This window comes from Nelumbo nucifera, chromosome 7 (genome assembly GCF_055504915.1).
Source record: "Nelumbo nucifera cultivar China Antique chromosome 7, China Antique-T2T, whole genome shotgun sequence".
In the NCBI taxonomy this organism is placed as follows: domain Eukaryota; kingdom Viridiplantae; phylum Streptophyta; class Magnoliopsida; order Proteales; family Nelumbonaceae; genus Nelumbo; species Nelumbo nucifera.
This window is the reverse complement of record NC_142655.1, coordinates 53,419,865-53,440,292: the sequence shown is the minus strand read 5'-3', so window position 1 is coordinate 53,440,292 and position 20,428 is coordinate 53,419,865. Positions and strand designations below refer to the sequence as shown.

At 36.9% G+C, this 20,428-nt stretch overlaps 1 protein-coding gene across 3 annotated transcripts in view; it reads right to left on the bottom strand.

Annotated features, from left to right (window-relative positions):
• LOC104610996 (MBOAT (membrane bound O-acyl transferase) family protein) overlaps positions 1-20,428 on the bottom strand; it is a 90,894-nt gene that overhangs the window by 29,299 nt on the left and 41,167 nt on the right. For 2 of the 3 annotated variants that reach the window (XM_010277891.3, XM_010277892.3), the window contains exons 8-16: positions 20,023-20,093; positions 18,260-18,319; positions 17,496-17,609; positions 7,339-7,463; positions 7,179-7,230; positions 5,681-5,743; positions 5,211-5,320; positions 5,010-5,102; positions 4,808-4,889 (exon numbers count right to left, since the gene is read on the bottom strand). In XM_010277891.3, the coding sequence (XP_010276193.1) occupies positions 4,808-4,889; positions 5,010-5,102; positions 5,211-5,320; positions 5,681-5,743; positions 7,179-7,230; positions 7,339-7,463; positions 17,496-17,609; positions 18,260-18,319; positions 20,023-20,093 (770 nt within the window). The remainder of the gene's footprint in view (positions 1-4,807; positions 4,890-5,009; positions 5,103-5,210; positions 5,321-5,680; positions 5,744-7,178; positions 7,231-7,338; positions 7,464-17,495; positions 17,610-18,259; positions 18,320-20,022; positions 20,094-20,428) is intronic. The other variant, XM_010277893.3, reaches the window with a different exon arrangement.

Here is a 20,428-nt window from a genome sequence, read left to right as displayed (position 1 = left end):
GAAGGAGAAGCACAATAACCGGAAAACTCACCAGGTAAGCCAATAACAAAAAGAGTAGAAGGAATAGCAGATGTTACCAGTTGTCGAATGTTTTGCTCAACCATAGATGCTAGAGAATCACTTTTCACAAAAGAATCGCCACTATCAGAGGCCATTTCAGAAAGAAAACAACAGTCCAGGCACAAGGATATCAGAGACAACCAAATTCAGCAATCAAGAAGATGACAGTCCAAAAAAGGCAGGTTTTTAAGACTCTCTAGTCTAAGGCCTTTTAAATATGAATCTGAAGTCTAAATCAAATAAATGGGAGGCAAGAAAACCCTAGGACAACACCAGATCTAGGGTTATAGGTTGACCGAGTCAGCCGATTGAGAGAAATCTGTGATTTACCAACACATCAGACGTCTTCTTCACAAACAGAGAGGTATCTTATGCTAATTGAGGCAGTCCTTAAAAACTCCAAACCAGAAACTGAGTGTAGGGTTAAGAAGAGCTTGAGAGAACCTTTCGATCTAGAGAGAAAAACTTAAATCGCTGGCTGATGTTGAAGGCCTGAAGTCCAAAAAATGGTTGCAGTCCAAAAATGGAAACTGTAAGTGCTGCCGCCCCAAGAAGAAGATCAGAACTCCTTTGAAAACTTCACCAAATCATATGCTGTTTGTAGGTGGAACAGATCAGGTCTAGGCGACACTAGATCTGAAATCCAAAGCTGTTGCAATCCAAAAAAGGAAATTGTACAGTGCTGCCGCCCCAAGAAGAAGATCAGAACTCCTTCGAAAACTTCACCAAATCAGATGCTGTTTGTAGGGAGAATAGATCAGGTCTAGGCAACACCAGATCTGAAGTTTGGTCTCAAACCAATGTCTCCCAAGAGAGATCTAAAGAAATCTCTCCTGCTGGTTGCACAAAGAAGAAAGAGCAGAAAAGTGTTGATCAAGACAGCCCTAATATGACAGATTTATTGCTTCTAGTAAGGTTCAAGAGAGCGAGAAAATAGATCAGAGAGCAACCTGCTCTGATACCATGTCAACACTCTTGGCCGAATAGAGAAAAGAACGAGAATAATCTTAGAGGTGTCAAGAATGAATGACCCCCACCTCAAAGAGTCTCTTATATATTAGAAGATATGTACAATTACAAGAATGCCCATACAGGGCTGAAAGAGAAAAGAAGAATAAGATGTAAAGTAATATACAATAGGGACTATACTAATAAGGTACATCAAGTTATAGAGTATCCACACGCCCCCCCAGCATATGCACAAATCTTGTATGCTTCTTCCTTTATTAGGTGACCAAAGCAGAGGGGTAGAATATTATAGAGACGTGTAAGAGCTGCCATTTGCTGGACAATCTAGGAAGAAAAGAACTCGAGGACTTTTTCGGAAAAGGAAAGGAATATTGATGTCATATTGAAGTAGTAACTATTAGAGTGGTGCATTGGGTGAAATCTTTGGAAATGTTTGAGGATATCTCTACAGATATGATAACTAGGAATTGGAAGTGGCTAATTCAGCTCCACTCAAAAATAAAACTAGTCCCCTTTGGTCTCCACCAGCTTCTGGACTTATTAAACTGAACTTTGATGGAAGAAGTGAAGATAACCTAGGGCCTTTAGGCATTGGAGGAGCTTCTAGAGATGAGAAAGGGAAAGTTATTGTTTTATTTTCTGATTTTTCCATCCTATTGGTGTAGGTGATTCGCTTAGAAAGCTAATTGTTGAAGGTGAATCAAAATTGGTTATAAGATGGTTGCAAAAGGAGGAGAATGGACTATGGAAGTTTGCTAATGAAAAAAGGAAGTTCAAATGGTTAATCTAGGGTATGGAGGTTCAGCTGTAGTGCGTAAAGAGATGTGCTAACTCCTTTGCGGATACTCTTGCTAAACAAGGGGTGGGAAGGGAACAAAGACATACGTCCAAGATTGGTAAAAAAAGTTTTGTTATTGGTAATAAAAGACATACGTCCAAGATTATAATCAATTTCAAAAGACTCAATTTTTCACTTTGACAAGAACCAATCTAGCACAATTATCCTTGCTTGGTTACATCAACTTCATGTCAACTTCTAATCGTCCTCCCCATGTCCAGCTCCTAAAAAATACATTAAGAGGGAAAAAAAAAGGTTATAGAACAATTATGGAATTTTGCAATAGAGCTAACAAATAAAAGATTTTTATGCAATCGAGGAACATTAAGAACAAAGCTCAAGGAAAGGTTATGGGTAAGCTTGACTTCACCTAAACCTGAGATTGGAGTCTGAGATCCATTAGCTACAGTTATCTTACTTTTCCTTGAAGTCAACTTACATGAAGTAAAATAGGAAAGCATACCAATAGAGCTATGTAAACCACACTTCTCTAAATGAATCAAAAGACTCCTGAGCTTGTCCATCACATCAAAAGTCATGTAGAGAAGATTAAATACCAATTGTCTAACTGTCACCACTAATTGTGGCTAATTGAGAATTTACCCTTCTTCATTGTTTTAATTTTTCAGGTTTCAAGTTTGAGTTCAGTTTCCAACACCCATCCTTGGTGTCCTTAGGTTCTTACAATATTCACACACCACTACATCGGTCTTCTCACTTGCAGCATGCAAGCCTGTACTCTACCTAGGTTTAGAAGACATAAAAGCAGAGTGTTCAACATTAGTGCTCTACATCATAGCAACCCTCCTACTCTCTTCACCTTGCACCAAAGAATATGCCATAGCAAGAGAAACAATATTACCACTAAGGATATGTTGTTTGGTGAAGTCGAACTCCGTATTTAATCCAGCTAGAAAATCAAACACCTTGTTCTTCTCAATATATTTTCTATATTGTTTACCATTCTCCTGGTCCTTCCATTCTAGGGCCTCCAAATGGTCAATTTCATCCCAAAGAGATTGTAAAGAGGAGAAATACATAGCCACAGTCCTCTCCCCCTAATGCATATTGCAAGCCTCTCTTAGGAGTTGATAAACTCTAGCAGTGTTTTTGACTTGGGAATAGGTGGTTGTCACCATATCTCAAATGTCTTTAGTGGTAGAAAGAAACGTGTAGTTCCTAGCTATCTGTGGCTGAATTGAGCATACCAACCATGACACTATGTCACTATCAAAGAATTATCTTGTTCCCACTTGAAAATCCTATTTTACCTCGCCTTCCAATAATAAGTTTATCCAATTGGGACCACTCAATAAAGTTAGTTCCATCAAGTTTCATAGTGGTTAGCATCCCATTAGTGACATCAACACTTCCAATAAGAATGCTAGAAGTAATATGAGTATATCTTTAGGAGTCACCATACTTCACAGCATCTAAGAAAGATAAACCTTACTTTAAGAATACTTTCTTGCCACCTCCTAGGGCGCTCCAAAAATAGTTGGACCAAAAACAAACCCCAACAATTGGGTATAGTTGTGGTTTAGTAGTAAATAGGGCCAAAAACAAGAATTGGAGGCAAAATATAAGGGAACAAAACAGAAATCCCAAAACTGACATAAATGGCAATAGGTCTTCAAATAAATTAAAACTGGCCAAAAACATGAGACCACTCCCCATTTTCAAATAAATTAAAACTGACCTAAATGGCATAGGTCTCAAAGATTAGAATGGTTGCAATAAGACGAACAAGCTGGAAAACCCACATCCAAATTTTTTTGTAATTTTAGTCTAAAAAATACAAAAAATATCTAAACATCTTTAAATGCCCACAGTATGCATACAAAAAAATCTCCTAAAAGAAGGGCACATCAAACCATACCTAAACCAAGTTCAGCTGTTGCTGATTGTACAAACTGCTGATGTCACCTGGTATTAATATGGTGTCAATAGGCCTCCATGAAGGTGAAGCTCAGCAGTAGAGAGCCTCTATACCTCCCTACTCTGATACCAAGTAGTGAAACTCAAGTAAACTGAAGAAGAAGAATGAGAGGAAGAAGAGGAGAAGAGAAAGATGGTTGAATGGATGGAGTGTATTACTATTCACTCCTTCAAGAATTTATATTTGATGACAAAATTACATATATACCCTTAGATATAGGTGGCCAAATACAGAAAGGTACAAAGACAAAGTAATCCATACAAGAAAACATATCCCCATCAAATATATATAAAGAGAGAGAGAGAGAGGAGGTTTGCAAAAAAGACATTTTTAAAAACTATGCACACTTGGGTTGAGGCCCTACTGCCCAAGGTGCATCAGGCATTCATTTTTTCAAAGGGGACCACATCTAGGTTCAGGCAAGGCATCATGTCTTGAGATGCACATAGCCAGATCGCCTATCAACCATTCTATACTTGTTCTCCTTCTGTGATTTTCTATCACTAGTAAAGGTGCATGTGCTTTCACATAGCAATTTTAGACAACAACGGTGATGGTTATGATAGTAATAATATGTTTCCAAATTTTTCTACAATTTTTTATTTTTCTCTGTATATAAAAATAGTTCTTATTTATAACACTTATTTTTGTTTAATGTAATGATTATATGATATCAGAGATGTGTCCAAATGTTTTCTATAAACTTGCTGTGATTTTTCTTAATTTTTTGTGTTTTTTAATTTTTATATGATATCAAGGGTTGACACATTTGACCCAAAAGGCTAAATTATTGACCCACCACCAAATAGGAAAACAATTTCATTTTTGGGTTAGTTTCAAATTTTGTATTTCATTTCCATCATGAACAAAAGCAATTCTTGTTTATAACACTTATTTTTCTTTAATAATATGATTAATACAAAATATTCCGTTTCCACAAGTCATAATAGTGATGATAAAATTTATGAAACCTAGACACTTAGCAGATCAATCAATATTACCTGATATGCATTAGCGGCAGATTTCACCACAATTTCAGGGATAAAAAACAAGCATGTTAACCATGCCCAAGAAATAAGTTTCCTGTAGAAAAAAATAAGAAATTCAGATGAGCACTTTAACATATGAAACGAATTTGCAACCTCAAAAAAAATTGCAAGTCGTTCAATTTACGAAGAAAATTAGTGGAGAAAAGCAAAATACCACTCTAAATCATGCCATAGTGCTACAAATGTGAATATAATCCACACATTCAGTAGCTTTTTCTGTGAACCCCCAAGAGGAATGTACATATACCTGAATTATAGACATTCACCAATATAACATTCATGTTACTTCACAGACACAAATACCTGAATCATAGACATTCACCAACGTACATATACCTGAATCATAGACATTCACCTTACAAGCCACTTGTTGAAAGAAGCATGCCAATTTTTCCAAAAGCTTTCCAAATCATAGCAATTGTTAATGCATTTAGGCATATTCTCAGGAGCTTCAATGCCTGCAGTCTACAATATCAAGACCAGTATTCAGTAATCTTCCAGTTAAATATAATCAACCTTCTAAAGTGAAACACTGCAACGTAAAAAGTTTTAATGAAAAATATATTAGTTTAATCCACAAATCCCATAATCCCCATAACCCAAACAACATAACACAACCCTCTTCTAATGTGAACTGTGACAAGTAAAAATTTTGATAAACAAAATATACCGAGTGTAATCTACAAATCCCATAATTCCCATAATCAGAATAGCAAAAAGCTTAGACCCTAGATTTTTTCCATTCAAACTGTAATATACCTAAAGTTCAGGACAGTAGCAGAGAAAGAGAAAAGTGAGTAAAAAAAATACACTCAAAACAAGTACCAGTGACCAAAACCTGAAGTACCGCCAGATCAGGAAAAACTTGAGCCACATGAAGTTTAGAACCTGCCAAAAAAAACATAATAAATTTCTTTGTTAAACAGAATTAATAATGAAATACAAGTTCTGTACAAAATATTCCTAAAAAAGAAAAGCAACCACTGGTTGCAAACAAAGGATGATGAAAGAGTTTCTTTTCCTTTTTGAGGGTCATATTTCAGGACCTAAACTGCTTTTGATTTTTATAGAAATTTTGCCTCCAGATTTGATATTGGAAGCGGTTGGTCTCGTATAGTCTCAATCTTAAGGTGTCTTCCCCTACATAGTACTAATTACTTGTATTATAACAAAAGAGACAACAATAACAAGCATTCTAGAAATAGAGGATTATGATAGATGACTGTTCCTGTGCTGGCACAAATAATATCCTTGTAAATTAACTGATATGTGATTAGAAGGAAAATTTGAAGGCAGAAAAGTGGATTTAGTACATTAAGAGGCTGTATGGATAGCAATGATAGAATCCGGATTCTGTACAAAATCAAATTAGGCTCAAAATCCAGGTTTTTGTCCAGATTCTACAAACTGATTCTAGAAGCATTTCTAAAATATAGCCCAATTCTAGAATCTATCTAGTATCTATAACCCATTTATAGGAATCTAGACTGCAGGTTCTGTTTTAATCCTACTTAGTTTAAAACCTCTTATTTCCAAGGCATTTATCCATAAATTTAGTTTTGCATTTAACCCCTTATCTAATTTGATCAATTATACTATGTCAATAGAAAACAACATCCGCCATAGGACCTCCATTTTGAATGTTTAGTCAATTCATCCATCACTGTTGCAAACAAATAAGGACCAAGTTGGAAGAAGCAAAGTTGCCACCATAGGTGTTAATAACATGTTGCCCAGCATACTGTTCCTAATTAGGCCAACCTACCTAATTGGTATTCCTTTCTTTTCCAGTGCCCACCATATTGTCTGTACAAAACTCTATCATATGCTTTCTCTAAATCAATGAATACCAGAATCCCTCTTTTCATCTCCCTAAACATTTCCTCTCCATCACACAGTCTATTGCATAACCTCACAAATATATCCTATAAATCCTACTTCGATAGAAAAAAAAACTAATTTCTGAACTCATACAAATCTTATTTCAATCCCTTCACATCACAATTTCACTTGCACCCAACCAAAATCCTAGTAATACCAATTTTCTAACCAGCCAAGCAACATATTCAATGTCTAGGTTTCCATAAAACACAAATGAAATGATATTCCATGTTATCCAGAAAACTTTATTATATAATTATATTGTCTAATAGCATCAGTTTAAAATCAATTACTAACAGAATAACAGACGAAGGGACTGAAAAAGAATCACTATTTGAAGTCAAGAATGTGAAGAACTACCTAGCATTCAATCTAGCAACATTAAAATGGCAAAGACCATTATTTGTCAAAAAACAAAATGTTAAAGATCATCATCTCTTACCCCATATCCAATAATGAACACCTCCAAAGGAGATAACTGTTTCCACAGGCCACTAAAAAAAGGAAAGAGAAAAATCAAACCCCAAATTTATTAAAAAAATCAAAAGACACTGGATAAAAAATCTGGAAAAGCACACTTCTGTACTGCACAAGAGACTCACCTGATGGAAAATGCATTATAATAAAAGAAATGTGTCATTACTTCCATGAGGAAAAGGCTTAGGACCCATCGGAGCCCATACCAAGCCATTTGTCCAACAGAGACATTTTTCTGCGGCATATCTAACTGCAAGACAATGACAACAAGAAGCCAACTTGATAACATCTTTTAAAAATTTCAATGCATGCTTATATATAAAGACTTCACAGTAGTAAAAGTCATGAACTTTATTCCCAGATTTAGCAACAACTCAGGAAGCATTTCTCCACCTAATTGGATGAGGATACAGTTCATTTATTCCAATTGACAAGAATTCAAGGCCCATGATTTAACAATGAACATGGCACTGAATGGAGTAGAACAGGATTCATATAACCAAGCCCACAAAATTGGGCTAAGGCTTTGTTAAGACATTATGCAGAAAGCATAACATGTCAAAAGTCCAAAGAGAAGTCAAACACAATAAGAAGTTGGCAGAGGAAATCAGGAAATGTTCACTTTTGGTGTGATAACTGGACAGAATATTCTCCATTAATAGACCACTTGGAGGATGTCTCTCCTTATTTGAAGGAATTAACATGCCAGTGGATGTAGTTCTTGATAGTGATGGAAGATGGAAAAGACAAGGTGTGGAGGACATATTTCCATCCAAAATAATCAACTTGCTAGATAATTCTAATTTAAAGATCATGGAGAGGGAGGATAAGATGATATGGGAAGAAGCCATAAATTGGTAGTTTTCTACAAAGATGGCATGGGAAGAAATCTGAAGTAGTGGGACATAAAACACAGCATAGAAATGGATGTGGAAGTGGTAGATACCAACCATGCTCTCAGTGCTGACATGGAAACTCTTCAAGCAAAAACTGCCAACTCATAAATATTAAGAGTTGTGAATTACGATCAAGAGAAGGATGTGGAGAATCTATTCTGCAATATATTCTACTGGAGGAAAGAATAGGGACTGGTATGAGTCCTTCTCTTTGTAACCAATATATCCATAACAAGGGATTGAGGACAACAATAAAAAGTCAGTTTAGTAGCAATTCATTCACTCGAGTAGTTGGTATGACTCCTATAATCATTTATTAGGAGGTCTAGAAGGAGAGAAAGTTCACAATTTTTCTTTTTTATGACTCATGGAACTACACAGTGGGGGTAGTCCGTCCCCCATACCCATAACCCCCCTTGTTGATTGCAGGATTTGATCCCAAGTCTCTACTACAACCAGCCAGGGAAATTACCAATTCAACCAACATCATTTGGTGGAGAGAAAGTTCAAAGTCTAAACTTCACAAAAGATGTAAATCAGTCCTCTAAAACTGATGTAAACTTGGAAAAATTAGAGAGAAAAGAGGAACGAAAGAAGAGAACAGACAAAAGAAAGAAGATGGAGAAAAGAAGAGGAAGAAGAAGTCGAATATCTCTTCCCTCCCTTCTCTAATCCTTTTACTAAACTTCAATCTTAGCATAATTACAAGTATACCCTTAAGTGGGTGGCAAGTTAGGCAGTAACATAAAGAGAACTAGTAAAAAGAAATAACAGGCCCATTAAGATAGGCCCAATAGCCATTAGCTAACAAATAAATAAAAACATACTACAAGAAAAGATACTAGGTGGGCCCAGTCTCTTTACACTCCCCCTCAAGCTGAGCATAGATGTCAATCATGCCCAGCTTGCTTATATGTGTTAGCTTCCCTCTCGGAACTCCCTTGGTCAAAATATCAGCCAACTGTTCTTCTGAGGTGATCAATGGCAAACAAACTTCTCCCGAGGAAATTCTTTCCCGTATAAAATGTCTATCAACCTCAATGTGTTTAGTTATGTCATGTTGAATAGGATTATGTGCAATATTGATAGCTACTTGGTTGTCACAGTAGAGCATCATTGGCTTCTCATGGTCAACCCCCAATTCTTCTAAAAGGGATCATAGCCACAGTAATTCTGACACACCATGTGCCATTGCCCTGTATTCTGCTTCAACAGATGATCTGGCAACTACAGACTGTTTCTTACTCCTCCATGAAACAATGTTCCCTGCCACAAAAGCACAATAACCTAAGGTGGATCTCTATCCTACCCAATCAGCATCAGTGTATGCTTCCAGCTTCATGTGTCCATGTTTGGCAAATAGAATACCTTTCCCTGGAGTGCCTTTCAAGTAACACAGAACTCTTTCTGCAACAGCTAAATGAGTATCTCTAGGAGAATGCATTAATTGACTAATAACACTCACTGCATAGGAAATGTCCGGTTGAGTCATGCAGAGATATAACAACTTCCCAAGCAGTCTCTGAAACACTCCCCTATCGGATAAAAGTTCATCTATAGCAGAAAGCTTATGATTGGGATCAATAGGAGTGGAGGCTGGTTTAGCACCAAGTTTACCAGTCTCAACGAGGTCAAGGACATATTTGCATTGAGAAATGAAGATACCATCCTTAGATCTAGCAACTTCAATGCCTAAAAAATATCGGAGATCTCCTAAATCCTTGATCTCAAATTCAGAGTTAAGAAATCTTTTGAGTTTACTGACCTCTTGGGTGTCATTACCCGTGACCACAATATCATCAACATAAACTACGAGAAAGGTCACCAGAGAGCCACTTCTTTTCAAGAACAAGGTATGGTCAAATTGAGTTTGTGTGTAACCAAACGAAACAAGAGCAGCCCTGAACCTCTCAAACCAAGCCCGAGGAGACTCTGAGACCATAAATGGATTTTTGTAATTTACACACCTTCCCTTGCATTTCCTTTCCATACACCCCCAAAGGCAAAGACATATAGACCTCTTTATGTAGATCTCCATTCAAGAAGGCATTTTTAACATCAAACTAGTGAAGAGGCCAATCAAAAGTAGTAGCTAGAGATAACAAAACCCGGACTAAGGTCATCTTAGCCACAAGAGCAAATGTCTCAAGATAGTCAATACCATACGTTTGACTGTAGCCTTTAGCAACCAGCCTGGCCTTAAATCTCTCAATAGAACCATCATAATGATATTTAATAGCAAATACCCATTTACAACCCACTGGTTCCTTCCCTTCTGGCAAGTCAACAATATCCCAGGTATGGTTCTTATGCAAAGCATCCAATTCAGCCATCATAGCATCCCTCCATTCAGGTTTAGATGGGCTTCTGGTATAGACCTGGGTATCACATGGGGAGAAACAAAAGCAAGAAAAGAGTAGTAGGTAGGAGATAGAAGGCTATAGGACAGGTGTTTAGAGATACAATGGGTTGTACACTTCCGCTTGCCCTTGCGAAGATCAAGGTCTGGGAAAGAAGTAGATGGGCCAAAGGAAGGCTGACTTGTTACCTTAGTAATGATGGGAGGAGCAAGAGGCTCTTTTGAAGGAGTGGAAACAACTTGCCCATGTCTGAATCTGTGTCTTTGGTACCACCTTTGGAGAACAGAATGAGGAGGACTTATAGGAGTATAAGGTGGAGGAGGAGCAGGAATACTAGTGGTATGTCCAGTGGGAGAAGTGGACACCTCATCAGATGACTTAAAAGGAATAGGAAGAGGAATTGTTGGAGACATAACAAAGGGTTCCTCTGATTTCTCCCCCTTAGGAGGAATACTAAAGAAAGGAGTAGACTCAGCAAATGTGACATCACGAGATACAAAGCGGGTGCCACTAATCGGATCAAAACAGCAATATCCCTTTTGCATGGGACCATATTCCAGAAAAACACATTTACAAGCCTTAGGTTCAAATTTGTGCCTTTGATGGCTATGAACATGCACATAGCAAGTGCACCCAAAAACACGGAGAGGAAGAGAGAAGAGATCCTCATCCAGAAAGAGAAGGCTAAAGGGGGTTTTGAAGCCAAAAACCCGGGAAGGCATACGGTTAACCAAAAAGGTAGCAGTAAGGATAGCATCTCCCCAAAATTTTATAAGAACATGGGATGCAAAAAGGAGGGATCTGGCAACTTCAACCACATTTTGTTGTGGAGTGTAGGAACAAGAGCTTTGATGAGTAACCCCAAAAGTTTGAAGATAGGCTGAGAGGGTTTTCTCAAAATACTCCTTAGCATTATCAGAACAGAATATTTTGATCCGGGTGTTAAACTGGTAAGGATGAATTCATGAAATTTTTGCACAATAGTTGGTATTTCATCCCAGGATTTCATGAGATAAATCTAAGTGTAATGAGAATAATCATCAATAAAAAGGATAAAGTACCTGTAACCCCCCATAGTAGGCAAATGATATGGCCCCCACACATCAGAGTGAACAATATGAAAAGGAGAAATATATCTTTTATTGCTTATTGGATAAGAGTGTCTACAATGCTTTGCCAGTTCACACGATTCACAATGAAGACTTAATAAAGACGCGCCCTTAAACATATCTGGAAACAAATGACTCAAAGCAGAAAAAGACAAATGACCAAACCAAAAGTGACATAACATGACTTTGTTAACAGACTCTGACAAGACTGACTCCAAGGCAACTCCATGAGGTGGTCCAAGAGCTCTATCAGGTGTGTCCAGCAGTATATTCCATTCGCCTCATGGCCACTCCCAACCATCCTCTGAGATTGCAAGTCCTGAAAAACATAATGAGTGGGAAAGAAGGTTATGCTACAGTTCATGTATTTAGTTAAGCTGCTAATAGATAAAAGATTTGTATTAAGTTTAGGGACATGAAGGACAGAGGATAAATAAAGGGTGTCAGAGGTCTTTATATCCCCTTTGCCGAAATGGGAGCAAGAGACCCATCAACAAGGGATATTTCCTCTTTACCAGAGAAGAGGTGGTATGAACAAAAAAGATTAGATAAGCTGGTCATATGGTCTGATGCACCAGAATCAATGATCCAAGGGATTTTATGATTACCTGAAACTGAAGCATGGTTTGTAGAAGCATGAATACCTGAGTGAGCAAATGCTGGTGATGATGATTTGTTGCTTGAAGAGTGAGATGTAGAAACAATAGCCTCCAAGTGATTTAACAACCTTCCATACTTTTCAAAATCTGCCTTCATTGCTGCCAACTATTCAATGGTTGACTTCTCTTCACACTCCTTACTTCCTCCTTCCAGTATTGTGGCAACATTAGTTGTCTTAGGCTTTCTTGTCTGACTGCCCTTCTTAAAATTGTTGTTATTCTTAAACCGGTCAGGTAGAAGATCAGAATGAAGCTTCCAGCATGTGTTCGTCGTATGCCTCGGTTTCTTGCAATATTCACATACTTGCTCCTTCTTCTCAGTTGGACCCTTTGGCTTTATTCCAGCATGTACAAAGTGTTCTGTAGGTGGACTCTGTAACTGGACCTGCCGCCTACTCTCCTCACTGCTTACCATAGCATATGCCTAGGCGAGAGTAACCTCATCTTTGACCAGAAGATTCTGCCTAATGATGTCAAACTTAGGGTTGAGTCCAGTAAGAAATTCAAAAACCCTATTTCATTCCACCAACTTCCTAAACATTTCTGCATCATTTTTACTCTCCCATGCAACTGTCTCCATAACATCAATTTCCTACCATAGGGATTTCAGTATAGAATAGTAGATTGCCACTCTTCTCTCCCTGTCTTAGGTTCTTCACATCACTTTTCAGCTTGTAAACTCTAGCCACATTCAACTTCTGTGAATAGGTTTCAGTAACACTGTCCCAGATCTCCTTGGCCGAGAACATCTAGAGATAGTGCTGACTTATACGAGGCTGCATAGAGTTGACCAACCATCCTATGACTGTATAGTTTTCCTGCACCCATTTCTCAAGTTTAGGGTCTATCTCTTTGGGTTTCACTTTACTGCTTGTGAGGTACCCTAATTTTCCTCTACTACAGATATAAATCCTTATAGATTGTGCCCAAGCAAGATAATTTGTTCCATCTAGCTTAATTGTGGTCACACCAGTCAAAATGGAATCTACCGAGCCAAGCCCGAAAACCGACACCTGCTTGAACTCACTTCCGTATTGCTCCATTAATCAAACGAAAATCAAAAAGCTAGAAGTTTGGTCTTTATAAACTTGCTTGAAGTCAAACCAGTACCCAGATGCTTGAAAACTAGGGTTTCTTTGCATTCGGCTATTGGAGAGAAAGAGAGAAGATGCAGTTGCTCCTACCAGAGCTTCCCAACCTCTTTCAAAACTGAACCACCCTCGTTTAGAAGTCAAAAAGCACTTCCCAAGCATTGAGTGCCACACCCAAAGCTTCACTTTTACCAGTAACTTTGAAAATCTCTAATCGGCTAGGGTTTTGGACAGAAACAGTACAACATAACTTCTTGGCAATTTCTGGCCAAATTTAAACTCTCCAAACCCTCTACCAAGTAGGCAAAAGATCCTCTAAACTATAGAGAACCTATCTCTCCATACACTCTCTTAATCGAAGGGTGTATGGGAAAAGAGAAAGAAGAAAAGAAAGAAGAAAAAAACCTGCTCTAATACCAAGATGTAAATCAGTCCTCTAAAACTGATGTAAACTTGGAAAAATTAGAGAGAAGAGAGGAAGAAAAGAAGAGAACAGCAGCACAAAAGCAAGAAGATGGAGAAAAGAAGAGGAAGGAAGAAGAAGTCGAATATCTCTTCCCTCCCTTCTCTAATCCTTTTACTAAACTTCAATCTTAGTATAATTACAAGTATACCCTTAAGTGGGTGGCCAGCTAGGCAGTAACATAAAGAGAACTAGCAAAATGAAATAACAGGCCCATGAAGATAGGCCCAATAGCCATTAGCTAACAGATAAATAAAAACATACTGCAAGAAAAGATACTAGGGCCCATTCGGCCCTGTCTCTTTACAACAAAAAAGCCTGACATACAAACAACATTAATATCATACAAGTTTTTGTTCAGTTTCAAGAATAAGGGAATTTTGGACAAAATCAGTACAAAATAAAACAGAATCAGTACAAAATATCTAAACCCAAAATAAAATAAAACAGAACATAAACCCCAAACATATGTGATGAGGTTTTAGTAGTTAATATTTTATATTTTAAAGTAGTGTTATTGGGCCCAAGGCCCAACAGTTTAATGTTTTCTTTTATGTAATTGATAGCAGTTTAATATTAGACATATAATGTTTTTTAATCAGTGAGTATATAAGTTAAATAGTGGGGGGCCAGATCTATTATTGGCTTCTCCCATCTCTTCTTCTCATTCTCTTCTTTTCTTCTCTCCAAGAAACCTTTCTTCTTCTCTTTTATTTCTGTTATAAATCTGATAATATTTTCTGAATTTTCTACTATCTGAATGAACTACAATGGATGCAACATACAACTCATGACTGTAGATGGAAAAGAATCTATAGCCATTGGAGTTTGGTGCAAGTTTGGTGCAAGATCGATCCGGAAATTCAGATTTCAAAATACTGAGAAACCGGTTCTCGGCTTGGGCTGGAAATTTTGCTTTAAATTTCAGACAACAACTGTAGCAGGTTTGACAATGTTTAACTAAGTTTTCAGTGCTTCCATCTAATAGTTTTCTTTGAACTTATTTCTATGTTGAGGGTGATTTGGGGAAAGAACTGTCTCGTAAGGATCAATATGGAAGAAGAGCTAAGAGTATTGGCTGGGATGTTAGGGTGTGAGATAAAACATTGGCCATTGGAGTACTTAGGTACCTTTAGGAGGTAACCCAAGATCAAAAACCTTTTGGAAGCCAGTAGTAGAGAGATTCACCAAGAAATTGGCCCTTTGGAAATGGAACTGCATCTCTCTGGGTGGAAGAATAACTCCAATTAGAGCAACCCTAGCTAACTTACCAATCTATTTCCTATCTACAATCAGGATTCCAACGAGGATAGCAGGACAATTAGAGAAAATGATGAAGGACTTTCTTTGGGAACCTAGAGAGGAGAAAAGGGACCTTTTAGTGAAGTGGGAATAAGTTAGCGAAACAAAAGAGAAGGGTATAGGCTCCATACCCATTGGATAAAATGTGCCTCTTTTTTTTGATAAAATTGGAAGTTACGCATGCCGAGAGAAAAGAATCCCTAGAGAATCCGCTAAAACTAGGTCCCTGAGATCTTGGTGAAGACCTGTGTGACCTTGTATGACTCCTCCATGCCCTTCATTCACCATCCAATCTGCAACTTGGTTTCCTTCTCTATGAATGTGCTTGTAGGTGATCTTCGCTTGAACCTCTTCCACCAGCTTCTTGGAATCTTCAATCATGCTATCGCATTGCCATGTCGCATTTGTTGTGCCTTGTAGGGCTCAAATAGTTCCTAGGGAGTCTCCTTCGATAATAATGCTCCTGTTTGGTACATCCTTTAGTTGTTTATGAGCTTCCAGGGCTGCCCTTGTTTCTGTTACTGCTATTGATGTGGCCCCAATGGGGTCTGCTCCAAACTTGATAATCTCACCTTTGTGATTTCTTATCACATACCCATACGCACATAGATCATTAATAAGGCAGGATGAAGTTTATCTTTAGTTCATCTTGTTTCGGTGGGTCCAACTTTATCCATATTATAGGTCTTTGGGTATTTTCTCGTTCACTCACCCCTTTTTTTCTCATGAGCCTCTATGTATTCTCTGCAGTTTTGGAATGCTCTATCTACTATTTTGGGAGGGGCATAGCTTTTATTTATAAAAATATTCTCATTTCGATTTTTCCATAAAAACCACATGATAAAACTCACTTTTTTCCCATTTCCATCTTACCTCTTGATTGTTTTGTGGTTTACCAACTTCCTTCCACCATTCTTCTAAGCTTTAATGGATGTTTTGATCCAATATCTTGTTACCATATTCCAGAACATTTTGGCTATCACACAGGTTGTTAAAATGTGTTTCGTGGTCTCTATTTGCCCACAAAATTTGCATACTGGGTCTACACTGAGTCCTCTACTGCACAATCTCTCCTTTGTTGGGCTCATGGCCAACCATAAAAGGAATCTTATTTTTGGAGGACACCCAGCAAAAGAGATATGGAGTAAGTCCATACCACCCAAAGTTCAACCACTGTGTTGGGAGGTTTTCTTGGAAAGGTGAACACTTGTGAAATGCTTCAAAAAAGGAGGCCAAATAAATGCCTCTCCACTCATGTGTGCTTCCTAGTCTTTTTAAAAGTGCAAGGCACAGGAGCCAATTTGCACCCAAGGTGCAAGGCACAAAAATACAAAAAAAAAAAGCTAAAAATAAAAAAAAAATGTCAGAAAATTCAAAAAATGCAAAAAACAAAAAATATGAATCATAATATTAATAAAAAATATAAAATTAAATTTTAAAATAAATTAAAAAAAAAACTACTATCTGAAATTAAAATACATAAACATAACATGTAAAGCGTATTCAAATGAAAATTTAAAAATAAAATCAAATATATAAAACATTTTCAAGCATGTAAAACCCACAATCTCTTTTTGTCCTCAATTGAATTACTTCAAGTAGCTAATGTGAGGTAAAACATATTACATTCCTGATTCAACAACCCACCTTTGTGTCATGCCCCTCAAGGCAAGCCCAAACAAGTCCATGTTAGGGTCTTAAATTCTTAATTTTCACACAAAAAAATGATTTTATAATTTTAATTGCCTTTTAAGAAGATATTTTATTGAGATGAATGAATGAACAACATTAGCAAATAGGGTGTATATATCTTTGAATAAAGTGTGAGCTAAATTAAATGACTTGAACCCTGGTCACTTTATATCTTTTGGATCTGCCCAGGTCACTTGTATTAAAACCAAGAGAAAAGCAATCTGGCCACAACTTACATGTATGTCATGATTTACATAATATTTTATATTTTATAAATATGACATCATGGGTCACTGGGTTGACCGGCAGTTGAACCAACTTGTCAGTTGTGACCCAGTAGCCTTTCTAGTTTTTCTTTTTGTTTTGATAGGTAGCCTTTCTAGTTTTGATATAGTCTAAGTTTTACAACATTGGGTAAAAGTACCAAATTCTGGTTCCTAATCAGTACACTAAATTTTCTCTTTAGCTATTAGAATCACTTTCATTGCTTCTTCTCATACAGCATAAATACTTCCACTTAATACAATGAAACTCATTTGAATGGTTCTGTAGTTTCAGGCACATTTCCTAAAATACTATTCAGTCAGTGTCTACATGCTATATGCTCAAAAGTAGCATAAACTTTTAGCCATAGTAAAGAGGGAAAAAAACTATCTATCAAAATAATAAAGAAAGAAAGAAAGATGATAACTAACACTGAGGAAGCATACCTGTGAAGCGAATGCATTGAAGCTTATAATTGGCCCAGCTATGTAAAGGGGTGCATACACCAAATAACACATGTATACAGAAAATGAGAATTTTTTGATAGGAAGTCTTCGTTCCTGAAAGACAACAGAACACACAAGAAGCAAATTTACTCCTAGAAAGGATAATGACTCAGATAGAACATAGCATTACTAAAATTTTGAATGTAAATATGGCACCTAGTGTATATTAATTACTTATGTACTCAATGACAGTCGGAATGCCAGTTCAAGGAAGAAAGATGAAATACATAATGGGGTTAATAATAATATTTTCAGTCACTGATCAAAAAAAAAAAAAGTGGACAAACTGGGATGATCAAATATTTCCAAAGAATATCATTATGATGCACCTATCTATTGCCTGTTTAGCTCTGCTATTCTCAGGTCATATCCACCAAATCAAACATCTAAGTGAACCCAAGTGTCAGCCATGGTTCAAAATTTCAATACACCCCAATGCAGCGGAAGGGGTGCATCAAGACTTTGAACCTTGTGCTTTTTCATTTTCTTATTTTTTTAATTTTTTAATTTGAGTTTTAGCCTCTTTTATGAATTTTAATTATTAAAAACAAGATTTCTTCCAAAAGCCCTTTAAATAGGTGTATTTACACCTAAAAGAAATGATATAATACACCCCCATCGAAATTTTGAACCTTGGTGTCAGCATCTAGAAACTATGAATGCAACATTAATATAATAAGACTTGTCAATAAGAAATAGCTAACCTGTAAAAGAAAGTAGCATGCCTTTCCTGAAGAACAAATATGGCAACGTTGAATGTGTTTCTGCAGATAATATGAAAGCGACAGAAGTGCAAGATTAGAGAGAATGGAGATTGAAGGACCCACAGCATGACATAAGCTTTGTTATACATGGAATGGATATTCCTACATCAAGTTAGGAACATGGGGCTAATTTGTTCCGGGAAAAGCAATATCATTGCTGACTATTTGACAATGTTCAGAGAACCAGACTGGGCATTGAACCGGGAAAGGGAGAGGTTCAGGGGTCAGAATTGTGAGGTCAAATTGTGATGACATGGCATATATGTATATATACTACGGGTCATATAAATACTATGTATAATATATTTTACAAGTTTTAATATACTTAAATATAGTGGATGGATGGCAAATTCCTTAATTTTTAAAGCAAATGACAGGGCTCAAGTCTCTTAATTTACATTTTCTTTAAAATATGTGTATAATAAAGCAATGTATACAATAAAGAGTCATTAAATTACACAAGTAAAGAAATGGATTAGTGGTAATTAAGCAATATATGAAAATAAGAAGTCATGGGTTCAAGTCTTGTCAAACACATTTTAAAATTTCAATTATTTAATGGCGCGGCCGGTTTCATGAAACTAGGACCGGTTCACTGGTTTTCTTGTTAAAATAACCAGGCAGCCAGTTTTCACCGGGTTTTTAACAAAGACAGTTATTGGGGTGTGACCAAACCAGCCAGGGGCCCAGGTCATGGTTCAACCAGTCCAACCGGCCAGTCTGGTCCGGTTTCCTAAACACTGCTATTTGAAAAGGTAATGAGGTCAATATCAAAACAGCCAAAGAAACAAGACTCCAAAACAGACAATTATGAAATTCAAGCAAGGAACAGCAATTCAATTAACGTTGAAGTATGGAAATGATTTTTTATCAGTGACATGATCGACATCAAGTGAATTAATTAATAAATCATCAAGAAAGAAGATACAAAAGATATAAAAGTAAACACAGAAAGAAAAAATGTAAGAATCCTGACAAACAGCTTATTTGTACACCCTTGACAAAAGTAAAAAAAAAAAAGTCCTGTAGGCTAATCCCATATGAAATACATTCCTTGCTACCCAACTTGTAGCTAAAGAAATAGCTAGATCATTGGAAGATCTTATCCAATGGAATGAAATGTTCCCCTGTCCACAGAGGTTCCTCTTTGACCCAATGTCAATATACCCAATATCCCTCGCTTCCATCTCTCAAACATCTCAGCACAGCCTGATAGTCACTGTAAACCCCAACTGCAAAGTAACTAGAGCTTATATCAGTCATAAACCCCTCAACTTTGAGAAGAGGTTTGTCTAGAGTCTCACCTCTCCCAACCAGACTCGAGCATACCTCAGGAATCTCTAACATTGCTCCTGAAAGAAACACCAATGCCTGAAATCCAGGGGTTTTCAAATAAACAACCATCAATGCTCAGCTTGGTTTTCAGGCTGGGCATTTTGGATTTTTTCCATCTTGGGGTTGTTCCTATTGGGGTTTTTCTTTGCTCTTTGTTGGGTGATTGCTTATCACCTTTCTTTCTAATCTCCTTTTTCTTTTTTTTTTTATCTTCAGAAAAAGGAAAAACCCATGGAACAACAGGATCATCTCTAGAGACCAAAGAAGAAGCAAGTTAGTATGGAAAGAATTTCAAGAACAGCCCAAGAAAATATAAAACATTTGTTAAAACAAATATAGGTTGAACAAGAAAATTATAATCAAATTACCTCTTCATCAAAATGATAATCTCGACATGCCCTGTAATAATCATATCCAAAACTTATCATCCGCAAAACAACTGTCAAAAAAACCAGATCAAACCATATTTCAGTGGGGTCACCAGCACATGCTATAAAATGCAATTATGTCTCCAAGCTTTTCATAAAAGAAAATTTGAATTTCTTTTCTTTCTTCATATTCATCTCATGAATACGTTGGAATATGATGATTTTTATACTTCAACATGAAGTTTATACTTTTCTTATGAAAATTATGGATAATTATTTAAGAAATATGTTTATGGAACCTATGGAACTACCCTAGGGTATATGTTTTTTACTTAAAAAAATCCATCACCTAAGCACCCACCTAGGCACAACAAGGCACCACCCTGTCACCTAGCCTCACCTTGGC